General features: G+C 45.1%; 1 protein-coding gene across 4 annotated transcripts in view; it reads right to left on the reverse strand.

Annotated features, from left to right (window-relative positions):
• Nucleotides 1-17,095: 17,095 nt before the first annotated feature.
• ERCC8 (ERCC excision repair 8, CSA ubiquitin ligase complex subunit) overlaps nt 17,096-26,579 on the reverse strand; it is a 57,303-nt gene continuing 47,819 nt past the window's right edge. For all 4 annotated transcript variants that reach the window (XM_024193172.1, XM_024193171.1, XM_024193174.1 and 1 more), the window contains 2 exons: nt 25,865-25,951; nt 17,096-18,200 (listed from right to left, as the gene is read on the reverse strand). In XM_024193172.1, the coding sequence (XP_024048940.1) occupies nt 18,144-18,200; nt 25,865-25,951 (144 nt within the window). In that variant the 3' untranslated portion in view covers nt 17,096-18,143. The remainder of the gene's footprint in view (nt 18,201-25,864; nt 25,952-26,579) is intronic.

Below are 26,579 nucleotides of genomic sequence, written 5' to 3' on the forward strand. Positions count from 1 at the left end.
ATAAATAAATATTAGACCCACTCAGCTCTAACACTTGTTCTGACATCTTGTGTCAATTCACTTAAGGGACACTGCTTAGATTAAAAAAATTAATGTATATTCTTACTTTGTTACTAACTCTTGAATACAACAATTGAAACAATTGTAGAAAAAGCTAGATTACTTTCTATCACTTTTTTGCAGTTCAACAAGCTTGGAATAGATTGTTTAGCTTTTGGAAACATCCTTTTAGGGCAAGGCCCCGTAAATTTATCCTGCACCTGCCTGGGATTCTAGGGGTGTAACCCCACTACAAATAATAGACTAGAAAATGACTTTAAACAGGAGTGAAACTGACACTTGCAAGTTACTTTCATCATATTGCCAACCCCAAATGTTCGAAAATCAAGAATCAGGCTCACCAAAAATCATGAGATTGGCTTTAAAATAATGAGATTACTAACCGTCAGAGGGGTGAAATTTTGGAACAGCCTTCCGAGGGAAACGGTGGGGGGCGAAAGACCTCTCTGGCTTCAAGATTAGGCTAGATAAGTTTATGGAGGGAATGGTTTGATGGGATTACGTGATTCTAATCAATTAGGCAATAACGGCCATCGCTGGTAAAATGAGGGTCTGGCTAGAGAATCTTGCCTGTATGCTCGGGGTTCTGCTGATCGCCATATTTGGGGTCGGGAAGGAATTTTCCTCCAGGGTAGATTGGCAGTGGCCCTGGAGGTTTTTCGCCTTCCTCCGCAGCATAGGGCAGGGGTCTCAAGCTGGAAGATTCTCTGCGACTTGAAGTCTTTAGATCACGATCTGGAGACTTCAACAGCAGAGCTAAGGGAAAGTGGGGGGGTCAGCTTTTGTGGCCTGCATCATGCGGGAGGTCAGACTAGATGACCATATTGGTCCCTTCTGATCTTAAAGTCTATGAGTCTATGAGTCTATAAATAATAATAATAGATTTGGTGTTTTTTATTTACATTCTACTTTTTGAGTCTTTAAGGTGTACTGGGGTCACATTTTGAAGCTTTCTCTACAGCCACAAGGGCTAGAAACTTCATTTTTCTTTAAGACTGAAGGCTGAAATCATCACATATCCACTTGACTCCAGGAGCAAGGGCTTCAAGGAAAACAATAACTATCATGAGACTCATGACAAAATCATGAGAGTTGGCCACATTGCTTTCACTTCTGTTTAAAGGCTAGTTACTTTCCAGAAGGCTCTTAATCATTGTAGCGTTGTGTCTGAGTTGCAGTTTTCACAGGAGAATATTTTTAATCAAACACCAAGAAAAGTCCACGTTTTAAAGTTGGGGAAAAAATGGAGACTTCTGAGGTATATCAGGGCCACTGCAGGTAGGAAAGGAAAATAAACAGGCACAGGAGCTCTGGGCAGCTCTTCCTCTTGAAAGAAAGTTGGAGGGTCAAATCTTCTAGTCCTTACTCAAGTAAAACTTCTATTGCCATCAGTGCCTCCACTCATAGATATAAACATCACAGTGAATATGTGATAACATGTGTGGTCAATAACTATACACTTCATACCGAAATAACTGAGCCATCTTATCCAGAGTTACACAGCTTATATGCATTGGCTCAGGGACTACATTTTCAGGCATATTCTGAACAGTGCTGAGTGCACAGATCGTGCCCAGTGAATAATACAAATCATAACAATAATGGTCAACTTTATGGATCTGTGGATGCAATTTCTGTTCATTGTTCTGGAATTGGCCTGGATACAGCTGCCAGGGATGGGCTGAGCCTGCTAGAGGGCTGGCACAGCAGGAGGACAGAGCCCTTCTCCCTCCTACCTCTGGCAGGGCAAGCAGCAATTTGGGGGAGGGGGGAACACTTGACCCCCCCATTAACCCCCCCATGCATAGAGATTTGGAGGTGGAGAGGGAAAAGGAACTTAAAGCAGCAGTTATGAACAGCCTGCTGTTTGAGTGTGGAGGTTAAGGAAGATGGGGCAGTAGTTGGGAATTCAGGTGGCGTTTGACCTGAACTGGACTAGACAAAACAGAGAAAATGCAGGTTATTATGTACCATTGTGCTAGGTTCACTCATTGTTAGCCCTAGCATGTTATTTTCAGTAGAGTGCACACCCTATTTGCAGCCCATAGTGCTTCTGTAATTAACAGGAATAATAAACCATAGAGATGAATTAATAATCCCTTCAATACAAAAGATGGAGAGATTGTATGTATATAGGAGACACAACGTAATCCTCATGAGGTGTCAGAATCTATAATATAACAGTTATTAAACTTTGCATTTTTGTTTAGGCAGCAATATAATCTTAACTCATAGTAGCTGTTCAACTTGTACACTAGAGAACCACATTTAATATGGTACCATCATTTAATAATTAAGTGTAAGTAATGCACTTCATTACTCATCCTAAATTTTACTTGGATCTTTAGTTGAACCCATAGCAGAAGAATAGGATTCAGCTTGGTCCTCAGGCACAGCGGCTGGTTGTGTAACAATTAAAATACGCTGAAAGGTTTCCCTGGAAAACCACAGTGAATAAAATACAAAGCGAAGAGTCCAGCAAACCCAGGCTGCAAGTTTGTCTGTCAGTTATTCTCCTCCTTAAGGTAAGCACCTCATGCTTGGTGGAACCCTGACTGATTTGCTTAAGATGATCCTAATACCTTGCTTTGGCTTTATTGAACATGCTCAATCTTGTGTGGTTCCAGCAAGCATCTGCAAATTAGTGTAGTCTGGAAACATACAGTAGCCCTCATTCTGCAAGCAGATTATGTAGGTGCAAGAGCCAGCCTGCACCAGACTCATAGACTTTAAGGCCAGAAGGGACCATCATGATAATCTAGTCTGACCACCTGCACATTGCAGGCCACAGAACCTCACCCTCCCACTCCTGTAATAGATCCATAACCTCTGGCTGAGTTACTGAAGTCCTCAAATCATGGTTTAAATATTTCAAGTTACAGAGAATATGCCATTTGCACTAATTTAAAGCTGAAAGTGACTCGTGCACCATGCTACAGAAGAAGGCAAAACCTCCCCCAGGGTCTCTGCCAATCTGATCTGGGGAGAAATTCCTTCCCGACCCTGAATATGGCGATCAGTTAGACCCTCAGCATGTGGACAAGACCCACCAGCCAGATACCTGGAAAATAATTCCCTGTACTAACTCAGAGCCTAGTGTCCCATTACCGGCTGTTGGAGAGATTTGCTAATAGCAGTTGCAGATTGGCTACATGCCATTGTAGGCAGTTTCATCATACCATTCCCTCCCTAACCTTACCAAGATCAGTCTTGAAGCCAGTTAGATTTTTTGCCCCCACTGCTCCCCTTGGAAAGCTGCTCCAGACCTTCACTGTTCTGATGGTTAGAATTTCGTCTAATTTCAAGCCTTAGTCCTTAAGTGCATGACCTTGCACTATGCACTATTAAATTTCATTCGAGATCCCATTTCTATTATTCCAGTTTTCAAAGTCATCCAGACCCACTGAACTCAATGGAGCTCCACAAGGGTTTGTCTGGATTGGATTGCAGGATCAATCAATCTAGGTGATGAAGTCAAAGTTATATAGAAAACCATGTCTTAGAAGAAGGTTAAGGTTGTAAGGTCAAACACTCAGATGGTAGGAAACACCAGCAGTGACATTGTCCATGAAATCTTCTCTAATTCTTCCTCTTAGTGCTGACATGTTGTGATTTTTAATTCTATTTTTTCTTTTAAAGTAGTCCTGGGTTTCGTTTGTTCCACATGCAGCTTAACATATGTTGCATTAGCACCCAGAGACCCCAGTCAGGATCAGAGTTAGTGTGGTAGGCACTATACAAATACACAGTAGGAGACAGTTCCTACAACTTGTATATATGCATGCAAAGCTAGCAAGAATAAATTAGTTGATTGTAAACCATATCGCCTTTTCCAAAAGTTTGTTTCAATATGCTATAACATAGTGTACTATTTAAAAATAAAACCACCCACCAGTACAAAAGTTAGTTCTTAACCATACCAATTCCATCACATTTCATCACCCCAAAGGTAATGTTTTCCCTTTTATTCATCAAAACATCTTATTTACATCACACTAGCAGAAAACATATGGACACAGGCTAATACAGGCTGGGAGTAAATTGTAGAATTGTGAAATGAGTTCTAATTAAATAGCATACTTCTGTAGATATGCAATATATTATTTCAGAACACAAAGGGGCACAGCTAAGGTTGGGTGACAGACATAATGTGCATTAGGTAATAGTGGCTGAGTAAAGTGGTTACCTCCCTTAATTATTCATTTCCATACCTGCAAACAGATTTTTTAGATCACGCTGGGGTTTTCTGATGGACAATTTAGTCTCTAGAAGGAACACATTTGTCTGTTAGGGAGACTCCACTGATAACACACTTAAAATCTTAACTAGGTCCTAAGTTTTTGTATACTAACACTAATATACAGTGATATTTCGGTTGATTTCTCAGTGCTTGCTGGAAGTTGTCCAGGGTATTGTTTAGCAAAAGTGCTTTGTTAGTACTGCTTACAGTGTGAGCTAAAGATCAAAGGTGAAGAGAGCTCTGCATTGTACTTATTTCCTCTCCACCAAAGCCAATCTATTAGGCTTGGGAGTCTGCAGCTGAGCAGGATGATTACTTTCTAAGGCTATGTCTACACTACAGAATTAGGTCGGATTTATAGAAGCCGGTTTTATAGAAACCGGTTGTATGCAGCCGATTGTGTGTGTCCCCACCTAAAATGCTCTAAGTGCATGAAGTCGGCGGACCGCGTCCACAGTACCGAGGCTAGCGTCGACTTCCGGCGCATTGCACTATGGTACCTATCCCACAGTTCCCGGAGCCTCCGGCGCCCATTGGAATTATGGGTTGAGATCGCAATGCCCGGATGATGCAAAGCAGTGCCGCGAGGGGTTCTGGGTACATTGCGTCAGGCCCCTCCCCCGCCGTCACAGCAACGGCAGACAATAGATTCGCGCCTTTTTACCTGGGTTACCTGTGCAGACAACATACCACGCCAAGCATTGAGCCCGCTCAGCTCAGCTCACCGTCACCATATCTCTTCCGGGTGCCGGCAAACGTGGGACTGCATTGCTAAACAGCAGCAGCAGCTTACTGCCTTTTGGCGGTAGACGGTGCAGCATGACTGGTAGCCTTCATTGGCGATCTGGGTGCTGGCAGCTGTGGGGCTGGCAGCCGTAGGGCTGCATTGCACCAGCCCCTTGCCTTTTGGTAGAAGATGGTATATTACAACTGGTAACCGTCGTCATCGTACTGCAGTGGCTGTCGATCATGGGCACCCGGGCAGACAATGATGGTTATCAGTCGTAGTATGCTATTTTCTGCCAAGTGCCCAATATTGTCTGCTAAGCACCCAGAAGAGGCCGAGGGCTATCTGGGTGCTGGCAGACATGGGGCTGGCAGCCGTGGGGCTGCATTGCACCAGCCCCCTTGCCTTGATGATGATGGTTATCAGATGTATTATTCGCAGGATGGGGCAACATTGCTATACAGCAGCAACCCCTTGCCTTTTGGGCAGAAGATAGTATATTACGACTGGTATCCATCGTTGTCATACTGCAGTGGGCATCAGATCGTGCAATAGACCTGAAGGCTTACTGCCAAGCGCCCAGTATTTGCTGCCAAGCACCCAGAAAATGCCAAGGGCTATCAGTCATGCTGCGCCGTCGTCTTAAGATGTAAAAAATAGATTTATTCTCCATTCATTTGCTTCCCCCCTCCCTCCTGCTAAACCCAGGCTTTTGAGTTCAATCTTTGGGGGGGGGGCATTCTGTGTGACAGTTGTTTGTGTTTCTCCCTGATGCAAAGCCACCTTTCTTGATTTTAATTCCCTGTACCTGTACGCGGTGTCACTCGCCCCTCCCTCCCTCTCTCCCTCCCTCCCTTCTTCCCCTGGTCCGTCAGATACTACTTTCGCGCCTTTTTTCAGACCAGACGCCATAGCCAGCACTGGGATCATGGAGCCCGCTCAGATCACCGCGGCAATTCTGAGCACTATGAACACCACGCGCATTGTCCTGGAAAACATGCAGAGCCTCCTGGACATGCCAAAGCCAAACCAGGACCAGCTGAGGAGGAGGCGATTGCAGCGCGGCGACGATAGTGATGAGGAAATTGACATGGACCTCTCACAAGGCACAGGCCCCAGCAATGTGGAAATCTTGGTGTTACTGGGGCAGGTTCATGCCGTGGACCGCCGATTCTGGGCCCGGGAAACAAGCACAGAGTGGTGGGACCGCATCGTGTTGCAGGTCTGGGACGATGCCCAGTGGCTGCGAAACTTTCGCATGCGTAAGGGCACTTTCATGGAACTTTGTGACTTGCTTTCCCCTGCCCTGAAGCGCCAGAATACCAGGATGAGAGCAGCCCTCACAGTGGAGAAGCGAGTGGCGATAGCCCTGTGGAAGCTTGCAACGCCAGACAGCTACCGGTCAGTCGGGAATCAATTTGGAGTGGGCAAATCTACTGTGGGGGCTGCTGTGATCCAAGTTGCCAGGGCAATGAGAGACCTGGTGATATCAAGGGTAGTGACTCTGGGAAACGTGCAGACCATAGTGGATGGCTTTGCTGCAATGGGATTCCCAAACTGTGGTGGGGCGATAGACGGAACCCATATCCCTATCTTGGCACCGGCGCACCAAGCCACCGACTACATAAACCGCAAGGGGTACTTTTCAATGCTGCTGCAAGCCCTGGTGGATCACAAGGGACGTTTCACCGACATCAACGTGGGCTGGCCGGGAAGAGTACATGATGCTCGCGTCTTCAGGCAGTCTCTTCTGTTTCGAAAGCTGGAGGAAGGGACTTTCTTCCCAGACCAGAAAATAACAGTTGGGGATGTTGAAATGCCTATCGTGATCCTTGGGGACCCAGCCTACCCCTTAATGCCATGGCTCATGAAGCCATACACAGGCAGCCTGGACAGCAGTCAGGACCTGTTCAACTACAGGCTGAGCAAGTGCCGAATGGTGGTGGAATGTGCATTTGGCCGTTTAAAAGCGCGCTGGCGCAGCTTACTGACTCGCTCAGACCTTAACGAAAAGAATCTCCCCATTGTTATTGCTACTTGCTGTGCGCTCCACAATATATGTGAAAGTAAGGGGGAGACATTTATGGCGGGGTGGGAGGTTGAGGCAAATCGCCTGGCCGCTGATTACGCGCAGCCAGACACCAGGGCGGTTAGAGGAGCACAGCAGGGCGCGGTGCGCATCAGAGAAGCGTTGAAAACCAGTTTTGTGACTGGCCAGGCTACGGAGTGAAACTTCTGTTTGTTGCTCCTTGATGAACCCTCTGCCCCTCCCCCACCACCCTGTTAACTCTACTTCCCTGCAAACCAACCACCCCACCCTCCCCCACTACCCTCCCCCCTTCGAGCACCACTTGCAGAGGCAATAAAGTCATTGTTGCTTCACATTCATGCATTCTTTATTAATTCAGCACACAACTAGGGGGATAATTGGAAAGGTAGCCCGGGATGGGTGGGGGAGGAGGGAAGGAAAAGGACACACTCCAATTTAAAACTTTAAAACTTATTGCTATGGAAATCATCTAGGGTGGAGTGAGTGGGTGGCCGAAGGCCCCCCCACCGTGTTCTTGGGCGTCTGGGTGAGGAGGCAATGGGACTTGGGGAGGATGGCTGCTGGTTACAGAGGGGCTGTAGCGGCGGTCTCTGCTCCTGCTGCCTTTCCTGCAGCTCAACCATACGCAGGAGCATATCACTTTGATGCTCCAGCAGCCGGAGCATCGACTCTTGCTTTCTGATTACAAGTTGACGCCACCTCTCCTCTTCAGCCCGCGTTTCAGCACGCAACTTCTCCTCTTCAGCCCGCGATTCAGCACGCCACCTCTCCTCTCGCTCATATTGGGCTTTTTTAAAATCAGTCATTGACTGCCTCCACGCATTCAGCTGTGCTCTGTCAGCGTGGGAGGCAGTCTGAAGTTCAGTAAACATTTCGTCACGCGTCCTTCGCTTCCTTCTTCGAATATTCACTAGCCTCTGCGAAGGAGTAAGATTTGCAGCTGGTGGAGAAGGGAGAGGTTGTTAAAAAAGATACATTTTAGAGAACAATGGGTAGACTCTTTCACGTTAGATTTTGCTGTTCACAACATCACACAGCACATGTGCTTTCGTTACAAGGTCGCATTTTTCCTCTTATATTGAGAGTCTCCTGGTTTGGTGTGAGAGATCACTCACGCAGTGCCAGGACACAGATTTCAGCTTGCAGGCAGCCATGGTAAGACATATAGTCTTTGGGCTTTTTTAACCTTCTTAACATGTGGGGATGGTTTCAAACAGTTCTGCCCTCATTTCCCATACCAAGCACCCGTGCCATTTAAAATGGGTTTGCAATGTAAAAGGAGGGGCTGCGATTTCAGGTTTAACATGCAGCACAAACCCAACTAACTCCCCTCCCCCTCACACCCAATTCTCTGGGATGGTCACTTCAACCCTCCCCCCCACCGCGTGGTTAACAGCGGGGAATATTTCTGTTCAGCAGACCAGGAAGGGGCACCTCTGAATGTCCCCTTAATAAAATTGCCCCATTTTAACCAGGTGACCGTGAATGATATCACTCTCCTGAGGATAACAAAGAGTGATAAGGAATGGATGTTGTCTGCATGCCAGCAAACACCGGGACCATACGCTGCCATGCTTTGTTATGCAATGATTCCAGACTACGTGCTACTGGCCTGGCGTGGTAAAGTGTCCTACCATGGCGGACGGGATAAGGCAGCCCTCCCCAGAAACCTTTTGCAAAGGCTTTGGGATTACATGAAGGAGAGCTTTCTAGAGATGTCCCTGGAGGATTTCCGCTCCATCCCCATACACGTTAACAGACTTTTCCAGTAGCTGTACTGGCCGCGATTGCCAGGGCAAATTAATCATTAATCATTAAACACGCTTGTTTTTAAGCCATGTGTAATATTTACAAAGGTACACTCACCAGAGGTCCCCTGTGTGCCCTCAGGGTCTTGGGTCAGTTCGGGGGTTACTGTTTCCAGGTCCAGGGTGACAAACATATCCTGGCTGTTGGGGTAACTGGTTTCTCCGCTTCCTTGCTGCTGTGAGCTATCTATGTTCTCTCCATCCTCATCTTCCTCGTCCGCCGAACCCGCTTCCCCGTTTGCAGAGAGGGACTCATAGAACACGCTTGGGCTAGTGGTGGCTGCACCCCCTAGAATGGCATGCAGCTCCGCGTAGTAGCGGCATGTTTGCGGCTCTGCCCCGGACCTTCCGTTTGCGTCTCTGACTTTGTGGTAGGCTTGCCTTAGCTCCTTAATTTTCACGCGGCACTGCCGCGCGTCCCTGTTATGGCCTCTGTCCTTCATGGCCTTGGAGATCTTTTCTAATGTTTTGCCGTTTCTTTTACTGTTTCGGAGTTCGGCGAGCACTGCTTCATCTCCCCAGATGGCGATCAGATCCTGTACCTCCCGTTCGGTCCAGGCTGGAGCTCTTCTGCGATCCTGGGACTGGGACTGGGACTCCATCACGGTTACCTGTGCTGATGGGCTCTGCATGGTCACCTGTGCTCTCCACGCTGAGCAAACAGGAAATGAAATTCAAACGTTCGCGGGGCTTTTCCTGTCTACCTGGCCAGTGCATCTGAGATGAGAGTGCTGTCCAGAGCGGTCACAATGAAGCACTGTGGGATAGCTCCCGGAGGCCAGTAATGTCGAATTCCGTCCACACTAGCCCAATTCCGACCCCCTAAGGTCGATTTTATCGCTAATCCCCTTGTCGAGGTGGTGTTAGGAAACCGGTTTAAAGGGCCCTTTAAGTCGACAGAAAGGGCTTCGTAGTGTAAACGTGTCCAGGCTTAAGTCGATTTAACGCTGCTAAAGTCGACCTAAACTCGTAGTGTAGACCAGGCCTAAGGAAAAATGCCTCCCTCCCTCCCCCAACTCATTGCATAAGTTAATGCAGACTGTCATAAAACCATTGTTTTTATTTATTACAGTAACACCCAGAGATCCCAATCAGTATCAGGATTCTGTTGTGCCAGGGGCTGTACAAACACACAAACATTCTCTCTACTTCAAAGACCCTTTACTATTTAAACTGGCAAGTGACATAGCAAAAGATTGAGGAGAGAGGCATAATCAAATAGACATGATTATAATTTTTTTAAAAGTGCAAATGTATATAAAAGGGGAATAGAATCTCCTAATGCTAGCCAGCATTAATAAACTGATATTTTACAGGCACTGCAGCAGACTGACGTGAGATTAGCAATGCTAATTACTTGTTGGGGAACACAAGACATTCCCTCCGCACTGCTTTGAAGACCCTCTTTGCAATGTTCCTGTCACACACCATCTGATATAACTTTTTAAGGAAAATCAACTTGCACTCTTCCAGGAGCTGAATTCACTCTACATCCTTGCTAGAGTATCCATAGAGAAGAGTAAGTGGACAGATGGTCAGAACAACTTACTGCTACAGGCAGTACATATTGTAGATTAATTTTCTATGGCAGCACATGCAACATGACTATTCAGATTTACACTACAGTAGAACCTCAGAGTTACAAACTGACCAGTCAACCACACACCTCATTTGGAACCAGAAGTACGCAATCAGGCAGCAGAAGCGACAAAAAAAGGTGACTATAGTACAGTACTGTGTTAAACAAACTACTAAAAAAAATGGAAAGCAGCATTTTTCTTCTGCACAGTAAAAGTTTCAAAGCTGTATTAAGTCAACATTCAGTTGTAAACCTTTGAAAGAACAACCACAATGTTTTATTCAGAATTATGAATGTGTCAGAGTTATGAGCAACCTCCATTCCCGAGGTGTTCGTAACTCTGAGGTTCCACAGTAATAGGGCCTAAGTCAAAGTCCATTATCATTGACTTCAGTGTGCTTTGGATCAGGCTCTCAGAGAATTAATGACAGTTGCATCTTAGCTGGAGGGTTAGTTTTCTACATTTTATCCCCCCCCCCCTTTCCCCCCCCTTCTTCTTAAAATGGCATCTGACAGATTAAAAATTCTTACAGACCAAGGATTACGTGTCTGGCAACCTAAATCATGTTTGTGGTGTTCAAAAACTACTGTGTCTTCAGAGGCCCTGATGAAATACAAACAGAGGATTAATAATCAGCTCTAAAACTGTGTATACAACTGAAGTTTTGTGGCTGTCAGGGCGGTCATACCATTGCCAACGGTCTCCACTAAATGAAAAAACCCCAACACACAAAAACTCACTTCTCTCCTCGCCTTATTTTGTCTAGAATTTTCACTAATTTTGCTAAAAGGATGTGTTCACATTTGCTTACAATTTCCTCACAATGCCAGTGAAGCTCAAGCCCTGCATTACTACAGGTACATTCAATCCTGCTAAGTGTTGAGTACCTTTTGAAGTCAGTGGGAACTGAAAGCACTCATTAGTTTGCATGGCTGGCTGCCTGGTGAACACAAAGCCTGGAGGAAAAGTAGAAAGGTGTAATTTTTGTATTGCAATGTTGTCTATGTTAAAAAATACAAATGTGTAATTTTTGTGTTCCTGCCAGCTGAATTACCTGTTCTTGCTTGCACATGTTAATGTAGTTTGCAACAGGGTGGACCAATTTTTAAATTGGTGACTCCAATCTTTCCTACATCAAGTTTATCTCTTTCTGTGGGAAAAATTACTACAAACTCTCCTTAGTGTTAAAGGAGCAGAAAAAACACTGCTCACAGATCCAGGGAAATGGCAGGAGGTGTGATCTGCCAACTGCACAGAGCTAAAGGATCTTCGCCAGCACTGAAAGGTGGTACTAACTTTTTAAAATTTCAAAAACAGAATCAGTTTCTTTTCCTCCCCTTTAAGTTTCTTTTCAAAGAGAAGAGCAAGACATTTTTAAAAAAAATAGGGCCTAGCATTATTTTTGGCTTCTTTATTATGTAAGGTCCAAAAAGTTTTATTTTTAAAAATAGTCTATTTTTACTTTACATTTGATATTTCTAAAGACTCATCTTTCTTGGTTTTGTTGCAGGCATTCTTGGGAGTTTCAGAGCTTGCAATGTGTGAGGAATCAGACTTTAATTGAAGGTGTGTGTAAACAGATGCCCTGGGGTACATCGACACGGTTCAGGATACCTGATATGGCCTTTGGGGCCTTTGTATCGGGGGTTGCTGGGAGTTGTACTCTTTCAGATCACTTAATGGGAGGGTCAGCTAATCAAACACCTTGTGCTGGCGACAGAGCCAGGCTTATTTCTTCATAGAATCTTAATAAGATGAGAGTTGAGGAAAGACCCTAAAGGAAGTCAGTCATGAGAACCTTGCAGGAGGCCTCTAGGGGATAGCCAGGAAGGTTGTCTTCTTCCCTTCCCAGCTTGCAGGAAGCAGGACAGGGTTCTTACAAAAGCCTTAATACACAACACTGGGGATCTTCTGTTTATTAATAAAACCAGCCCAGAGGAAAGGGACATGGAATTGAACTTGAGTTTGTGTTTTATTTTGGCTACTGTGGTTGGTGCACCTGCCCATCAGCTTACATGATGACAAAGTTAAATTTTAAATAACCTCTTCCACAATGTTCATTTGTCACTGGAGTTAAACAGCAGTTAAGAAAAACAGGTTCTCTAAAAATTGCTCAGTTTTGTTTCTTTACTCCTGTGATGTCATATTTGCACTAGTACTCTAGCCACCACAGTTTTTCACAGGCAGACAAGACTAGACTTTCTAATATTAATAATTAAAAAAAAGGAGAATCCCAATTCTCTCCTGTTTTTCTATACAAACAAAAACCCCTCAGGCCTTACATATAAGGCCTGGAGATATTTCCATCTCTGGAGATATTTAAGAGTAGGTTAGATAAATGTCTATCAGGGATGGTCTAGACAGTATTTGGTCCTGCCATGCGGGCAGGGGACTGGACTCGATGACCTCTCGAGGTCCCTTCCAGTCCTAGAATCTATGAATCTATAAGCACATAAAACAAAACAAAACAAAAAAAGCCACACAAACGCTTTCCATAGCTTACCATTAAATATTTACTCATAGAGCAATGAAGTACATTTTTATGTAAAATCAATCTTAAATTATTTGTGTTTTAAGAGTTACTTATCTTATGTTTTGATAGAGGGTAGGAAATACTGAATGGCAGAAGTACAGGAAGGAATCTGCTACCCTCTGAAACAATATATTGTCTTCAAGAATATCTTCTAGCTGGAGAAAGCTAAATGCACATCGAGTAGTTCAGCTAGCATGCCACAAAAGGTATAACTTGTATTATTTGTATTACAGTAATGTCAGGAGGCCTCGATCAGGGTCCCACATCAGATATTGGACACACATACTAAGACTGCACTGAAGAACTTACAGTTTAATGAACACTGTACTGATCCTCAGCTATTTACACTGGGGGCCTTTAGGGCTGTACTTACATTACAAAAATGAGACACGGGTAAAACTGAGGCCCTTTCTCAAATGGTGTGATAGTTCTAGCATAGATGTGCAAGGCAGAGGGACTGTAGCACTGGGTTAAAAAAAAAATAAAGGAAAAATGCCACAAAGGAAAATTATAACTATCACTTTAAGTGTCTCTGGCCCAGTGTTGCCAGATCTAACAATTTCCTGATCAGTCTTGAGATATTTGTTGCTTTTCTTAAAGCCCCAGATGCTGGAGTAAAGTGACTACTGAAGATTGCTGGAGATAAGTGAGATGAAAATCTTAACTTTCAATTAAATAAATATAGCTTAGTCTTCATGATTGCATAGAAAAGTTTGAAAACATGAACCCTAACAACTCAGAAGAAGAAGACACAAAAGACTCCTGCATTTATTACAGTTTCATGGATTTTGAGGGGTTTAACACATTATTTTTGAATGCTTGGAGTTGACAATATTGATGGCTTCAAATGAAAATGCTGGCTGGCCCCTTGAACCTCAGCCCTGGCTATAAGGAAAAAGAACCCTGTTTTCCTCCGTCTTGAGTCATTCGGAAGGGTCCACTGCTAAACCACTAGCAGACTCCTTTCAATCCTCATAACCAAACAGAAATATAAAATCATACATCATATCTGAGAGTCTCTTTGGACAGAGTTCAGGCTTCATGCAGAGATGAAGCAGGCTGTTTCCAAGGGTTGCTTGGCTTTTCAGTAGGCCTGGCTCAATTCCCTCTTTAGAATGGAAGGAAAACGGAAGAGCGAAAGAGAAAGGACTCTGAACAAATCATTTCCTTTTCATGTTACAGTACTTGTCCTGCCAAGTCCTGGTGGAAAACTTCCTATTTTACTGGAAGGCAAAGCAACTTTTCTGACCAGAGTAGATCCCTGGTCTGACCTTCCCTGCAGGGAATTAACCTCTTCCCCTCCTGCTCTAAGCATTATCCCAGTACCCACTGCTGTAGCAGAAGTGCCCTCAGTAAACTACTTCCTTCTCTATGGAACTACTTGCTTTCAGAAGCAGATTTTCCCTCTTCTAAGTTGATCTGAGCTTCCAAATTTCTTTCAGACTATCAGGCAGTATTTCATAAAGATGCTCAGATACCATGGAGATGATAAAAAGAATCAGAACAGAATTCATTTAAGGTCTTAGGCTTGAATGGCACACAGAAGCAAGAACTGGGACTGTTCTACAGCTTCTACAATTCAGTGTAGCCTATACCTGGCACTGTTTCAAATCCTGCTACACAGCATTCAGTTCTATCTTTGTTTAGTATTTGGTGTCTTCTGTCATAAAATTGAGGGAAAGAAATTACTGTAACAGTCCTGTTACATTTATATGGCATATTTCACCCAGAAGAATCATAACCACTTAATGCATCAATGAACTACAGTAACTCTTGAAGAATGCAGCAGCAACTAAAAACAAACAAACAATAAAATCTCCTGTAATATTTTAGGGAAGGAAGTAAATGTCAAAACTGAATCTTTAGGGGAAATCTAAACAATCAATTACCCACAATGGAATTTGTCCAGAATTCGTGTAACAACAATTAAGATGCTGTATAGTGCCCAGGTGTTTAATAACTTGGGAACTAGCTATATGTCATGGGGCACTGCCAGTGTGATATAAGATTTTTGGCTGCTGGGAGGTGGGAGTTGGGCAGGACTTTTGCCTGGTGTCAGTGAATACAAACTGGCCCCACCTTCCCTCAAACTCCTCTTCCTTCAGCTTGGAACTAAAACCAGGAGGGTGCATCAACAGCCAAGAGGTTCTCAGGCTGGGAAAGAATTGGTACACTGCAATACTACACAGAATGAAGCCAGGCAGAGATTCCGTGAGTGCTCAGAAAGTGGGGGAATGGGAAGCACGTAGCATTTCATTTGGAAGAGAAAGGCAGTGCTACACAGAGGAGACATAGTTAATGGCTGTCAGTTTGGAACCCCAGCTGGAAAATGAAAATTTTCTTTACCGTATTTGTCTTCTTCCATTTGACAAATTTGGATCTCTCTACCTCCTATTGGGTATGGAACACAAAAACTACCCTGGGTCTGCTTCTTTAAGTACCAACATTTTCCATGATCACTGCACAGCTCAGGAAGAATTGATTAGTATGTAATTTATTTCTCCTTTTGATGGCTGGCTCTGAAGCAATGCACAAATCAGATGCTCACTAAGGAGAGTGGTTTAAAAAACACAGGATCTAATGAACATTCCTCTCAAGACAAAAAACCACCTTTTTACTAAATTTTGAAAATGTGAAGTACAAATATGATATGCAGTATGTAGCATCTGTATATACTATGTGACAGACCCAGACCAGTGGGGTACAGGAGTCTAGTAGAGGGCAAATATACTGGTCACTGGATGAGTAGTTTTCTGTTCTCTGAGTGACCAGAGAAGGGGCTGCACTAGAGTAATCAGGAACCTGCTAGAACCAGTTAAGGCAGGCAGGCTAATTAGAACACCTGGAGCCAATTAAGAAGCTGCTAGAATCAATTAAGGCAGGCTAATCAGGGCACCTGGGTTTTAAAAGGAGCTCACTTCAGTTTGTAATGCGAGTGTGAGGAGCTGGAGGACTGAGGAGCACAAGCATTATCAGACACCAGGAGGAAGGTCCTGTGGTGAGAATAAGGAAGGTGTTTGGAGGAGGCCACGGGGAAGTAGCCCAGGGAGTTGTAGCTGTCATGCAGCTGTTACAGGAGGCACTATAGACAGCTGCAGTCCACAGGGCCCTGGGCTTGAGATCCCCCCAAACCTCCCAATTAACCTGGACTGTGGGTTCTTCCAGAGGGGAAGGTCTCTGGGCTGTTCCCCAACCCACATGGTGAATCTCTGAGGCAAGAAAATCCACTAATAAGTACAGGACCCACCAAGATAGAGGAGGAACTTTGTGACAACACAACATGTAACAAAAATGTTGCCCAATAATACAAATAGCTTATCCATTTTGCTTTTGTCTTGTAATAAAGCTTATTTTCATTGTTACCAAGATTCCCTAGACTTTGGGAGGAAAAGAACTAACAAGTGATAATTAAATTAAATTAAAGTTTCATCTTTAAGAAGCCAATTTCAATGTGTTATATTCCCCTACCCTTACTAGGTCCGGGCTGGTCCCTTGAACTAAGATTAAGTGAAGCTTTTGGGACTCTCCCTGCCCTCAACTAGTATAGCTTCGTAACAACTTTAAGGGAGGCCATATTTTGGGTTTCACCATTCCTGGCAATTGTAAACTTAGTATTCTTTATATTAACACTTCTGAATTACTAGGATTTCCTTGAGTCCCTCCATGCCCCTTTCACTGGACTAGTGTATGGAATAATAGTATGTTTTTTTTTTTTTTTTAAAACCGCACATACAATTTTTACAAATGTAATTCTGAAATGTGCACTAATACAGTACACAGGCTAAATAATTTTCATCCAGTTGCTTAGCACTTTTCCCCTTGTTGTTTGAATCCTGCTCCTCCATTTGGTATAAACGTTTCCCTTGGAAGAACTGCATCCCAGCTATCCTTCCTCCACCTGATGGGAAGCCTTTTAGTGCAGTTCCTTAACTCAGTCCTCAGGGAATAGCGAGTGCCGCTCCTGTAGCACACCCAGCCCAGCACTGGGCTAGGAACCGACTCACCAAACCTTCCGCATGACAGTACAGACCAAAGACCCTACCGACACATTCAGTTGAAATGAAGACATTCTGAAGGACTGTTTTTTACATTTCCATTTTATTCAAATTTTTCTTCTGACTTGAGGCTTGTTAAATCCAGAAGGTTACATAACACACCCAGCACAGACAGGAGACGCTCAGCTTGCTGAGATTCCTCTAAATCATCTTGATGAGAAAGGGAGAGCAGGTCTTGCACACCTAGAATATGCACACCCAGAATATGCAGGAGGTTCAACCTCTTAAGTCACAGCACATTGGTAGAGGCCCAGTGACTCAGCACTAGCTTTCCCTTTGTCCTCCTCATCCTGACTCTTTGGCTGTCACAGAAGCCAAGCCCCCATTGAGTGTTTGTCTGCTGCTATCTGAATTTTCTGCTCCACTTGGGGGGTTTCATGCAGAAGAGGATGCACACTGATCTTATGATCATGTTAACAGGACCAGTAAGATCCTATTCCATGTAATTTGCTTCTATTTTTAAATACCTGGGATGGGGTCAGATATTAAATTGGTGGGGGGCTATATAAATACCTAGATAGAGAATACCAGCCCTGCTTCCTTCTAATTGAGGAAGCTGGATTCCATAATGCATCCATGGAGAGGCATCTGTAAAATGGGGATAATACAAGGGAACTGGGATTTACACACCCCAGCTCCTCACCACACTCATCTTGTCTCAATCTGTCCCATTTAGAGCCCCTGAAAATAGAAGGAATCATCAGGCCTCACTATTTTAGTGACACCAGAAGAGAGATGGGGTGTACTAGCATCTGACCATCAGAAATTTTGCTTTTCTTAATATTCAGCTCAACAACTAGGTACAATATACCAAATTGCTTTGCCTAAAGTTTGGGGGTGGGTGGGAAGAGAGTGAGAAGGCCAGGTGAAATAAAAGAATACTATTTCAAAATATAGTAACAACACAGAAGAAACATTAAGACAGTACAAGAAAGTAACTTTACAAGAAAATCTCATTTCTGAAAGCCTGAGCTTTAAGGAACTCTACAAAGAAGCTGATGACAAATACTTGTTCAATTCTGCAGATAAAGTCCTTTCTTCACAAACATAGTGCATGAATGTCAGTTTTATATCAACAGCTAACTGAGGTTCATCCTTCGTCATCACTGCTGCTCCATCCATCTTCAAATGCTGGATTTAAGCGTTGCTGAGGTAGGAGATAAAAGAATTTTTTTTCAATAGTTTGCTTTTTAAAAACAGTGAAATAACTGAAATTTAATTATGATTTAATTAATAAAGATTTAATTATTAAGAACTAAATTAAGGTCACCACTCAAGTAATTTCTTATATTACTATTTGAATATAAACTATTCATTTTCTCTTATTTTTACTGCATTTTTGAAGCGGATGGTTGTCCATCCTATAAATTAATATATTAGAAGAGTAAATTATGAAAGAAAGTAGTATCCTGCATATGACTGACTTAGTCACATGGTTTCTGGCACATGGATTGAAATGTAAAATTTCTAACCAAGTAATTTCCTTTCTGCTAACAGCATCTCCCACAATTCTGTTACATATGGGCTATTCCCTTCCTGTCTGCAATTTGCAGAGACAGCTCAAAGCTGCAGCAGAGCCTGTGCTAGCCACACACCTTCTCCTGCTTGCTGCCAGATGATTCATTCCACAGCTGTGAAAAACCTCCTAGAAAATTAACAACTTCAGTTCCAACTAATGAATTATGTACAGTAGGCCACTGCATACATGGTGACTATCCAAATGAAATGCTGACTCTTGGTTGTGAAGCTATCCAGCAGGGGAGAATTGTGGATGATCCTGTTAGCAGATAGAAAATTACTGGGTAAGAAATTTTCCATTCTGCAGCCCAGCATCTCCCACAATTTGGATATGTATGAGAAGTAGCACACAGTGAACTGGAATAGGGAATATAAGAAACAGGATATACCCCACTTTTTGAATTGTTCAAATGGCCAAGTTATGTCTGGACCACGACCCGCAGCACCTTCCTGTCAAAGAGGCCTTTGTGGATGCAGAAACTCCATCCTATAGTGTCTGATAGAGGCATTAGCCAATGATCACGTGGCTGCTCCGCAGATTTCTGCCATGGAAGTGCCTCTCTTTTGGCCCATGAGGTTGCCATGGATCTTGTAGAATGCACTTTGATTTTCCAGAACTGGCACGCTGAATGACTTGTATGCCTCAGCAATGCATAGTCTGATCCACCTGATATGGGATAGCTTAGAAACTAAGCCTTGGCACCTCGGGATGAAAGGAAATGAAGACGGCCTGATCTCCTCAAGGATTCTGTATGCTTGATATAAATATTCAGTGCTCTTCTGACACCTAGGGTGTGCCACTGTTCTTGGTCAGGTGCTGTGGCCATGGGCAGAATGAACAGTCAGAGGCTCAAAGGGTGGTTGGGTGGTTAGGGCTTTCAACACCAGTGGTAGTTCCTACTTAGGGAAGATCAGTCTGACCACTGGTTTGGCCAGTCTGCATACCTGAGGGTTCTGCCAAGGAGCCCAAGGATCCTGCAAATAGTACACTGCTTACGGCTGGCAGCTGGTAGGCTACAGTGCTGGGCAAAAGACCTTTATCCACACATTCCTGAAGGAAGTCCAGAGTGGCCAGAATCCCAGGATCTCCGCTGTGCTCCTGCATCATGAACTGAATTTGGTCCATATCTAGGAGGAGGTTTTAGTGTGGAAACTCTCCTGGATGAGAGTAGAGTCCTGATCACTTTAGAAGACTGGCTGAGAGCAGCTAATGCTTCCCTCTTTCAATAGCCAAGCTGCCTGTTGAAGACTATCTGGGTCTGGGTGGACAAATGGGTCTTGGAAAGATGATGTCTGGTCTTGTCAAAAGCTGCAACAGTGGTTCCAGCTTTAATTCTCCTAGATCAGAGTAGTAGGGTCTCCTTGGTTGGTATGGAATTAGCACGGTCTCCCTTCCTTCTTCTTGCCTTATCGTTTGGATCACCTTCCCTAGAAGATGAAAAGGTGGGAATGTGTGTAGCAGGCCTTGTGGCCGTCTTTGCAACGCAGCATCTGTCCCCATGGGGTCTGCTTGCTAGGTGAAGAATTTTGGCCATTTTGTATTCTTGAAATTGACAAACAGGTCAACTGAAGGGAGATCAAAGGTCTGCAAGATCAGAGTGAAGACTTCCTGGTGCAGGCATCACACTGAGTAGTTGACTTTGCATCTGCGGAGCCAGTCTGCCTTTAGGTTAAGCTCTCCCTTTTATATGTATCACCTTTAGGGAAGGGAGAGTCTTTTGTTCATTTCATTGTTTCCATCACTTCTGCATGTAGAGCTACACTCCTTGTTCCCCTTTGGTTGTTTGTGTATGCAGTTGTGGCTGTGTAGTTGAACCAAGACATGGCTGCCCTCCTGATGCACTATGCTGTTCTGGGTCCCGGAAGCACGCCCCCTCTCTTCAGCCTGGCATCTGTTGTGAGAACCAACAGGCCGGGAATATATGGGAAGATCCCTGTGGATGTTCTCTGAGACTATCCATTATCTTAAGGGATTCAAGCACCTGGTTTGGAACCGGAAAGTGGTCTTGCATTCACTCCAAGGAATGGTCCCATACTCTCAGAAGAAAGGCCTGGAGACACCGGATGTGTGACCTAGTCCTTGGGGAGACCCATGTGTACGAGAGCAGAAGGCCCAGTGGATAGAGACGCTGAGCTATGGTTGGCCTCATGCATTTGTCCAGCATGGATATGAGATCTTGGATCATCTGGAACCTGTCTAGATGGGTAGATTTTTGTCACTGAAGTGTATCTCCACTCCTAGGTGAATTATGTTTGTCTAAGGAATCAGGGAGCTTTTCCTGGTGTTATTGCAAAGTCTGGTGCTTGGAGACAATCCAGAGTCTAGGTTGTGGCACTGCATGCTATGGTCTGTAAGCTATGCCTTGTTATACAACCAGTCACTTAGGACTCTGGGTGCAGAGGGTGAATCTGAAAGAAGGATTTAGTTATGCTGAGGATTTTGTTGGTTTGACGGAATACTGAGCTAGGTTTCCTTGGAAGCTTCTGCTTCAGATTTTTTCCCCCATGCCACTGTACAAGTACTGTAATGCAATCACTATCATGAAAGTGCAACTTACGTTTTATATGACTGCACTCAAAAACAAAACAATGTAAAAGTTTAGAGCCTACAAGTCAAAGCATGAAGGGGCATACGAATGTTTAGCATATCTGGCACGTAAATACCTTGCAACAGCCGCTACAACAGTGCCATGCTAACGCTTATTTTCATTTTCAGGTGACGTAAATAAGAGACAGGCAGCATTATCTCCCATAAATGTAAACAAACTTGTTTGTCTTAGCAACTGGCTCAACAAGAAGTAGGACTAAGTGGACTTGTATGAGGTGAATTGAAAAATACAATTTCTTTTGTTTTTACAGTGCAAATATCTGTAATAAAAAATATAAAGCGAGCACTGTACATTTTGTATTGTGTTGTAATTGAAATTACTATATTTGAAAATGTAGAAAAAGATCCAAAAATACGTATAATAAATTTAAATTGGTATTCTATTATTGTTTAACAGTGCGATTAAAACTGATGAATCATGACTATTTTTAATCTAGTTAATTTGTTTTGCGTTAATTGCATGCATTAGCTGTGATTTATTGACAGCCCTAATATAAATACAAAAACACATTTTAGTTTAAGACTTGGTTTAATCAGGTGTGCTCATTTTGCTCTTGTGATACCTTGAAAGAAGGCATCAATGGGAAAACATGCATCACCATAATGCTCAAAAAGAAAGATCTATTAATAAAAAGTTTCTTCCAGGCCACTGACAGACATCCGGTCTTGGAAAAGTTCTGCAGGGATTTTTTTGGTTTGTGCGCGTATGCAGACAACAGGGCCGTCCCTAACCATTTGGGTGACCTACGCAGGAGGGCTGTGTGGGGCCCCAGGCCTCCTCCCCCCGCCCCCTCCCCGAGTCTGGAAGGCAGGAGCTGGCTGTGGGGATTACCGGGGGCCGGGAGCAGCCTGCTCTGCTTCCCTCGTCCCTGCCCCAGACCTGTCGCTTGGGGGAAGGGATCCCCCACTCACCGGCAGTGGCGGGAAGTGGAGCAGCCCGGCCCCAGCCCAGCCTGCTCTATTCCACCAGCTCTCAGCCGTGGTGCTCCGCTTCCAGCCACCGGTGAGAGCCGGGGGCGGTCCTTTCCCCCAACCCAAGCGACATGGCTGGGGCCGCGTCTCTCCACTTACCGCCGCTGGTGAGTGCGGGAGGTGATCCTTTCCCTGCACTCACTGGCGGCAGGAAGCAGAGCGCCGTGGCTGGGAGCTGGCGGAGTAGAGCAGGCTGGGATCGGGTTGCTCCACTTCCCGCCACTGCCGGTGAGTAGGGGTCACTGGGGGAAAAAGGTGAAATGGGGGTGGGCTGGGGCAGAGCAGAGGGGAAGGGTAGGAGACACGGCGGAGGGAGTTGTCCGGGGCCCCACACCCCCCTAGGGATGGCCGAGGGATAGGGCTAGTCGGCGGGGCTGGTATGCAGCGTATGCAATTTGGGGCAATTTGGTGCCCCAAATTTCATGGTGCCCTAGGCAGCTACGTATGCCTAAAGACGGCCCTGGCAGGCAATGCCTTTTTCTTTTCTTCCTTGTCTGCTTATAGGGGGAAGTAGTACACTATTCATCCTGATCTGGGGACTGTACAATAGAGGGGTACTGTTATACATCCCTCAATTGTGAAAATAGTTGTTAGAGGTCCCAGAAGCTTGAAAGGTTGTCTGCTTGCTCCTCCTAGTCAGTAAGTACTATATGAGCAACCTAGTACCACTTGGAGCTATACTCAAGAAATCAGTATCACTTTGAACATGGGAAGGGATTTCTCACATACCCCTATGTAATCCTACAAAGGTGCCTCTGTTCTGGTCTCAGACTGCCTGAAGTACTCAAGGCTTTAATGTGGAGCCACCCTGTGAAGCTGGGAAGGGGCACTGAGAGACCCTTCCCCACCTTTCAGAGTCTGAGCCCCTTTTCATGGCACAGCACGGTTTATGGCTGATGCTCAGAGGGCACAATTCCCATTCCGTTGCTGCCTCAGATCTCAGCCACTTTCCTGGCAGAGCGAGGGTCCTTGGGCTGAAAGCCAGACAGACCATGCAGCCAATTCACATGAGGCTGCAGTCTGAGGCAGGGCTGCACAGGAGGGAGATGCTTCTCTGAGTGCCTAGACATGCTGCAGGGTGGGAGAGGGACTTTGAGCATGCTACAGTACACGGGGAGAGACTTGGTACAGGAGAAAAGCCCCAGCAAACACTCTTTCAGGAGGAGAAGGCAGAGGTAGGGTTGCCACCTGCCCAGGTTTTACCCAGACAGTCTGGTTTTTGGCTTCTTGTCCGGGAGCCATTTAGGGTTGCCAGGTGCCTGGTATTAGACTGGAAAGTCCAGTCAAAAAAGGGACCTGGCAGTGTCCGGTCAGATGTACTGACCGGACACCAAAAGTCCTGTTACCGCAGGGCGGGGGGAGATGCCAGGTCATTAACCCACACTAACCCCTGCTTACCGGGGCCCCCTCCTACTTGCAGGAAGGCTCCTTGGCAGGCTGTAGCAGCTCCTGTCCCAGCCACAGGGTAGAGGGAGCCCAGCTTGGGGGAAGGGAGGGCACGCGAGCTGATTTTCAGTGGCACTCACGAATTTTATTGGTGTAGACCGGGGTAGGCAACCTGTGGCACGCGTGCCGAGCTTATTTTCAGTGGCACTCACACTGCCCAGGTCCTGGCCACCGCTCTGGGGGGCTCTGCATTTTAATTTAATTTTAAATAAAGCTTCTTAAACATTTTAAAACCTTATTTACTTTACATACATACAATAGTTTAGTTATATATTATAGACTTATAGAAAGAGACCTTCTAAAAACGTTAAAATATATTACTGGCACGCGAAACCTTAAATTAGAGTGAATAAATGAAGACTCGGCACACCACTTCTGAAAGGTTGCCGACGCCTGATCTAGAGAGCAATGGAGGGGGAGAAGAGCAAGTGATTGGGGCGGGCCCTTGGGGGAAGAGGCGGAGAAAGGGGCAGGGCTTTTGGGGTCCAGTTACCAGCAATTAGAAAGGTGGCGACCCTCGGCAAAGGAGAAGTGGTTTAATCCCTGCTTTTCACCCCACCCCACAACAGTAGTACTTGCTCCCTTGTGCAGGACACTCTTGCTTTTGCCTTTCTGGGACCCAGAGTCTGGGATAAATCCTGCAAAATCCAAAGTATGGTGAGAATCTGGATTCACAGTGTGAGGAAGCGGAGCTGTGTAGGAGCCCTGCTTCTCTCTCCAGAGATTCTAGGACTCATTTTAGGACTTGTGGGGTGACCTGTAGCCTTTGTTGCTCCAGTATTTACCCCCAGATTGAGTCCTCCTCATCCTCAGACCCTCACCCCGGTCTGCTCTGTCTCCCCTGGTTGGGTTTTGCAGTGGAGTTGCAGCTACCTGGGGAGGAGGGGCCCCCAACATGCCTGTCTGACTCAGAGCCCCATGCCCTAGCAGGGAGAGTTGGCTGGCTGGGCACATTTTACCTTCTGCTAAGCCTGAGAAACTTAATGCATATATAGAGCACCTTTTGGATTTTGCCTGGTATTTGTGCAGCTGCTCTGCCATACCTGAAAGAGGGCAGAGGAGCTTGGCAGGGAGGCACTACTAGGGTTGCCAACAACGTTCCCTCTAACTTTTCCCATCCATGTGCAGAATTAATTTTGCTATATGCACCAATATGGAGGTGATGTGTGGCAGGGGTGGAGCCGAGGGGTTTAGAGTGTGGGAGGGGGCTCACGGGTGGAACCGATGGTTGGAGTGCAGGGAGGTGAGGGCTACAGCCTGGGATGCGGGCTCTGGGGATGAGAGATTTGGGGTGTAGGCTGTCCCGGAGCTGCAACGGGGAGAGAAGACTCCCCGCAACCCTCTCTCACTGCAACAGTTCCGGGGCTAGGGGAGAGGTGCCTCTCTGTCGCAGCAGCTCTGTGGCCGGGAGGGTGGGGCGTCGCTCCCTGCCATGCCGCGGGCCCGGAGCCGGGAGGGAGAGGCGTCACTCCCTGCTACGCCACGGCCCTGGGAGGGAGGGGTGTCGCTCTCTGCCGCGCCACGGCCCCGGAACCGGGAGGGAGGGGCGTCGCGGCCCCAGAGCCGGGAGGGAGGGGCATCGCTTCCTGCCGCGCCGCGGCCCCGGAGCTGGAGGAGTTAAGTGCTTTCCCTTGGTGGCCTCCTGCACGGCCACACAGGTGCTCACCTTAGAGAGAACTTAGGTTGTCAACTCACCACGATTGCCCTGGAGTCTACAGGAATTAAAGACTAATCTCTAACTAAAGATTATGTCAGGTGATGAAACCTCCAGGAATATGTCTAATCAAAACTGGCAACCCTAGGCACTGCTGTGGATGCTGCTCACATCCCAGACCAGAAGGAGATCCAACAGTAATTGGATGTGAAAAACTGCCACCCTTAATCTCACTGTTCGTTTACTACTCTGTAACTTTTTATTTTTAATTTTATTACTATATTTCCAAAGGACCTTAAACTACGGCAGGTAAAATGTAGTATGGAAATTAGAAAGGCTAAGAAGAAAGTCAAAAGTCAAATAGTCAAACAACATAAAAACAAGAAATACTTTAAATACAGGAGAAGCAGGAAGTTTAGTAGAGAACTGGCTACTCTGCACTAGAGGAAAAGCACATTGCAGAGAAGAGACAGCTAGATCATTTCTGTGTATCAATCTTCACTGCAAAGGGCAATAGGGAAATATTTTCTTCATATCTAACTTTCCCTTTGCTGTAAAAAAAAAAAAAAAAAAAAAAAAAAAGTACAATTGACATTCATAGAACATTCTATACCTTTGCAGCATCTTCATCAGGCATTGGCTCTCGTAGAGCTGGCACCCACGCAAGTATATTGCAATCTTTGCTACCACTATATAGTTCCTGTGAGAAAGAAAGCAAAAATAATGTCACTCAGTGTTTACTGAATATCGAACAAGAAATGCTTATGAGAAATATTACATTTAAGTGACGTTTAATGTTTAGAAATAAAGAAACATTCTTAGAATCCAATCTGTAATGTAATCTAGATCACTGCAGATTTTAAAATGTAAAAGACAATAGGACACAACTGCTGCTAATTTCCTTAGGAAGAATTTACCAAAATAGCATTGCTACCATTTAAATTGACTTTACTGTTAAATTTAACTCATTTCTCATCTCCCTGCCAACTGTATTCCAAGTTTCTTCAAAGCAAAACTTCTTCCTTTGACACCACAGATCAATAATTTAGGTTTTGTCTACATGGAGGGTTTAAACCAAATTAAGTCGAGTTAATTCTGTTTGAAAATGCTTGTATACACCTCACGCAATCCACTGTACTATACTAAATCTTCATTTACAATAAACTCTGGAGTCCTTCAAACTAATTTTACTGTGAATTGAGTTAGTACAGTGTATTGTTCATGTGCACGCGATGCTGCTGCAGCAAACTACTTGGCAGTCCTCGAACAGCTATCCCACACTCCTTTCCAAGCAACCATTACTGACTTGTCTGTTTAACTGTGTGCCC

The sequence above is a fragment of the Terrapene carolina genome, unplaced genomic scaffold, assembly GCF_002925995.2.
Source record: "Terrapene carolina triunguis isolate 2854851 unplaced genomic scaffold, T_m_triunguis-2.0 Scaffold69, whole genome shotgun sequence".
Classification (NCBI taxonomy): domain Eukaryota; kingdom Metazoa; phylum Chordata; order Testudines; family Emydidae; genus Terrapene; species Terrapene triunguis.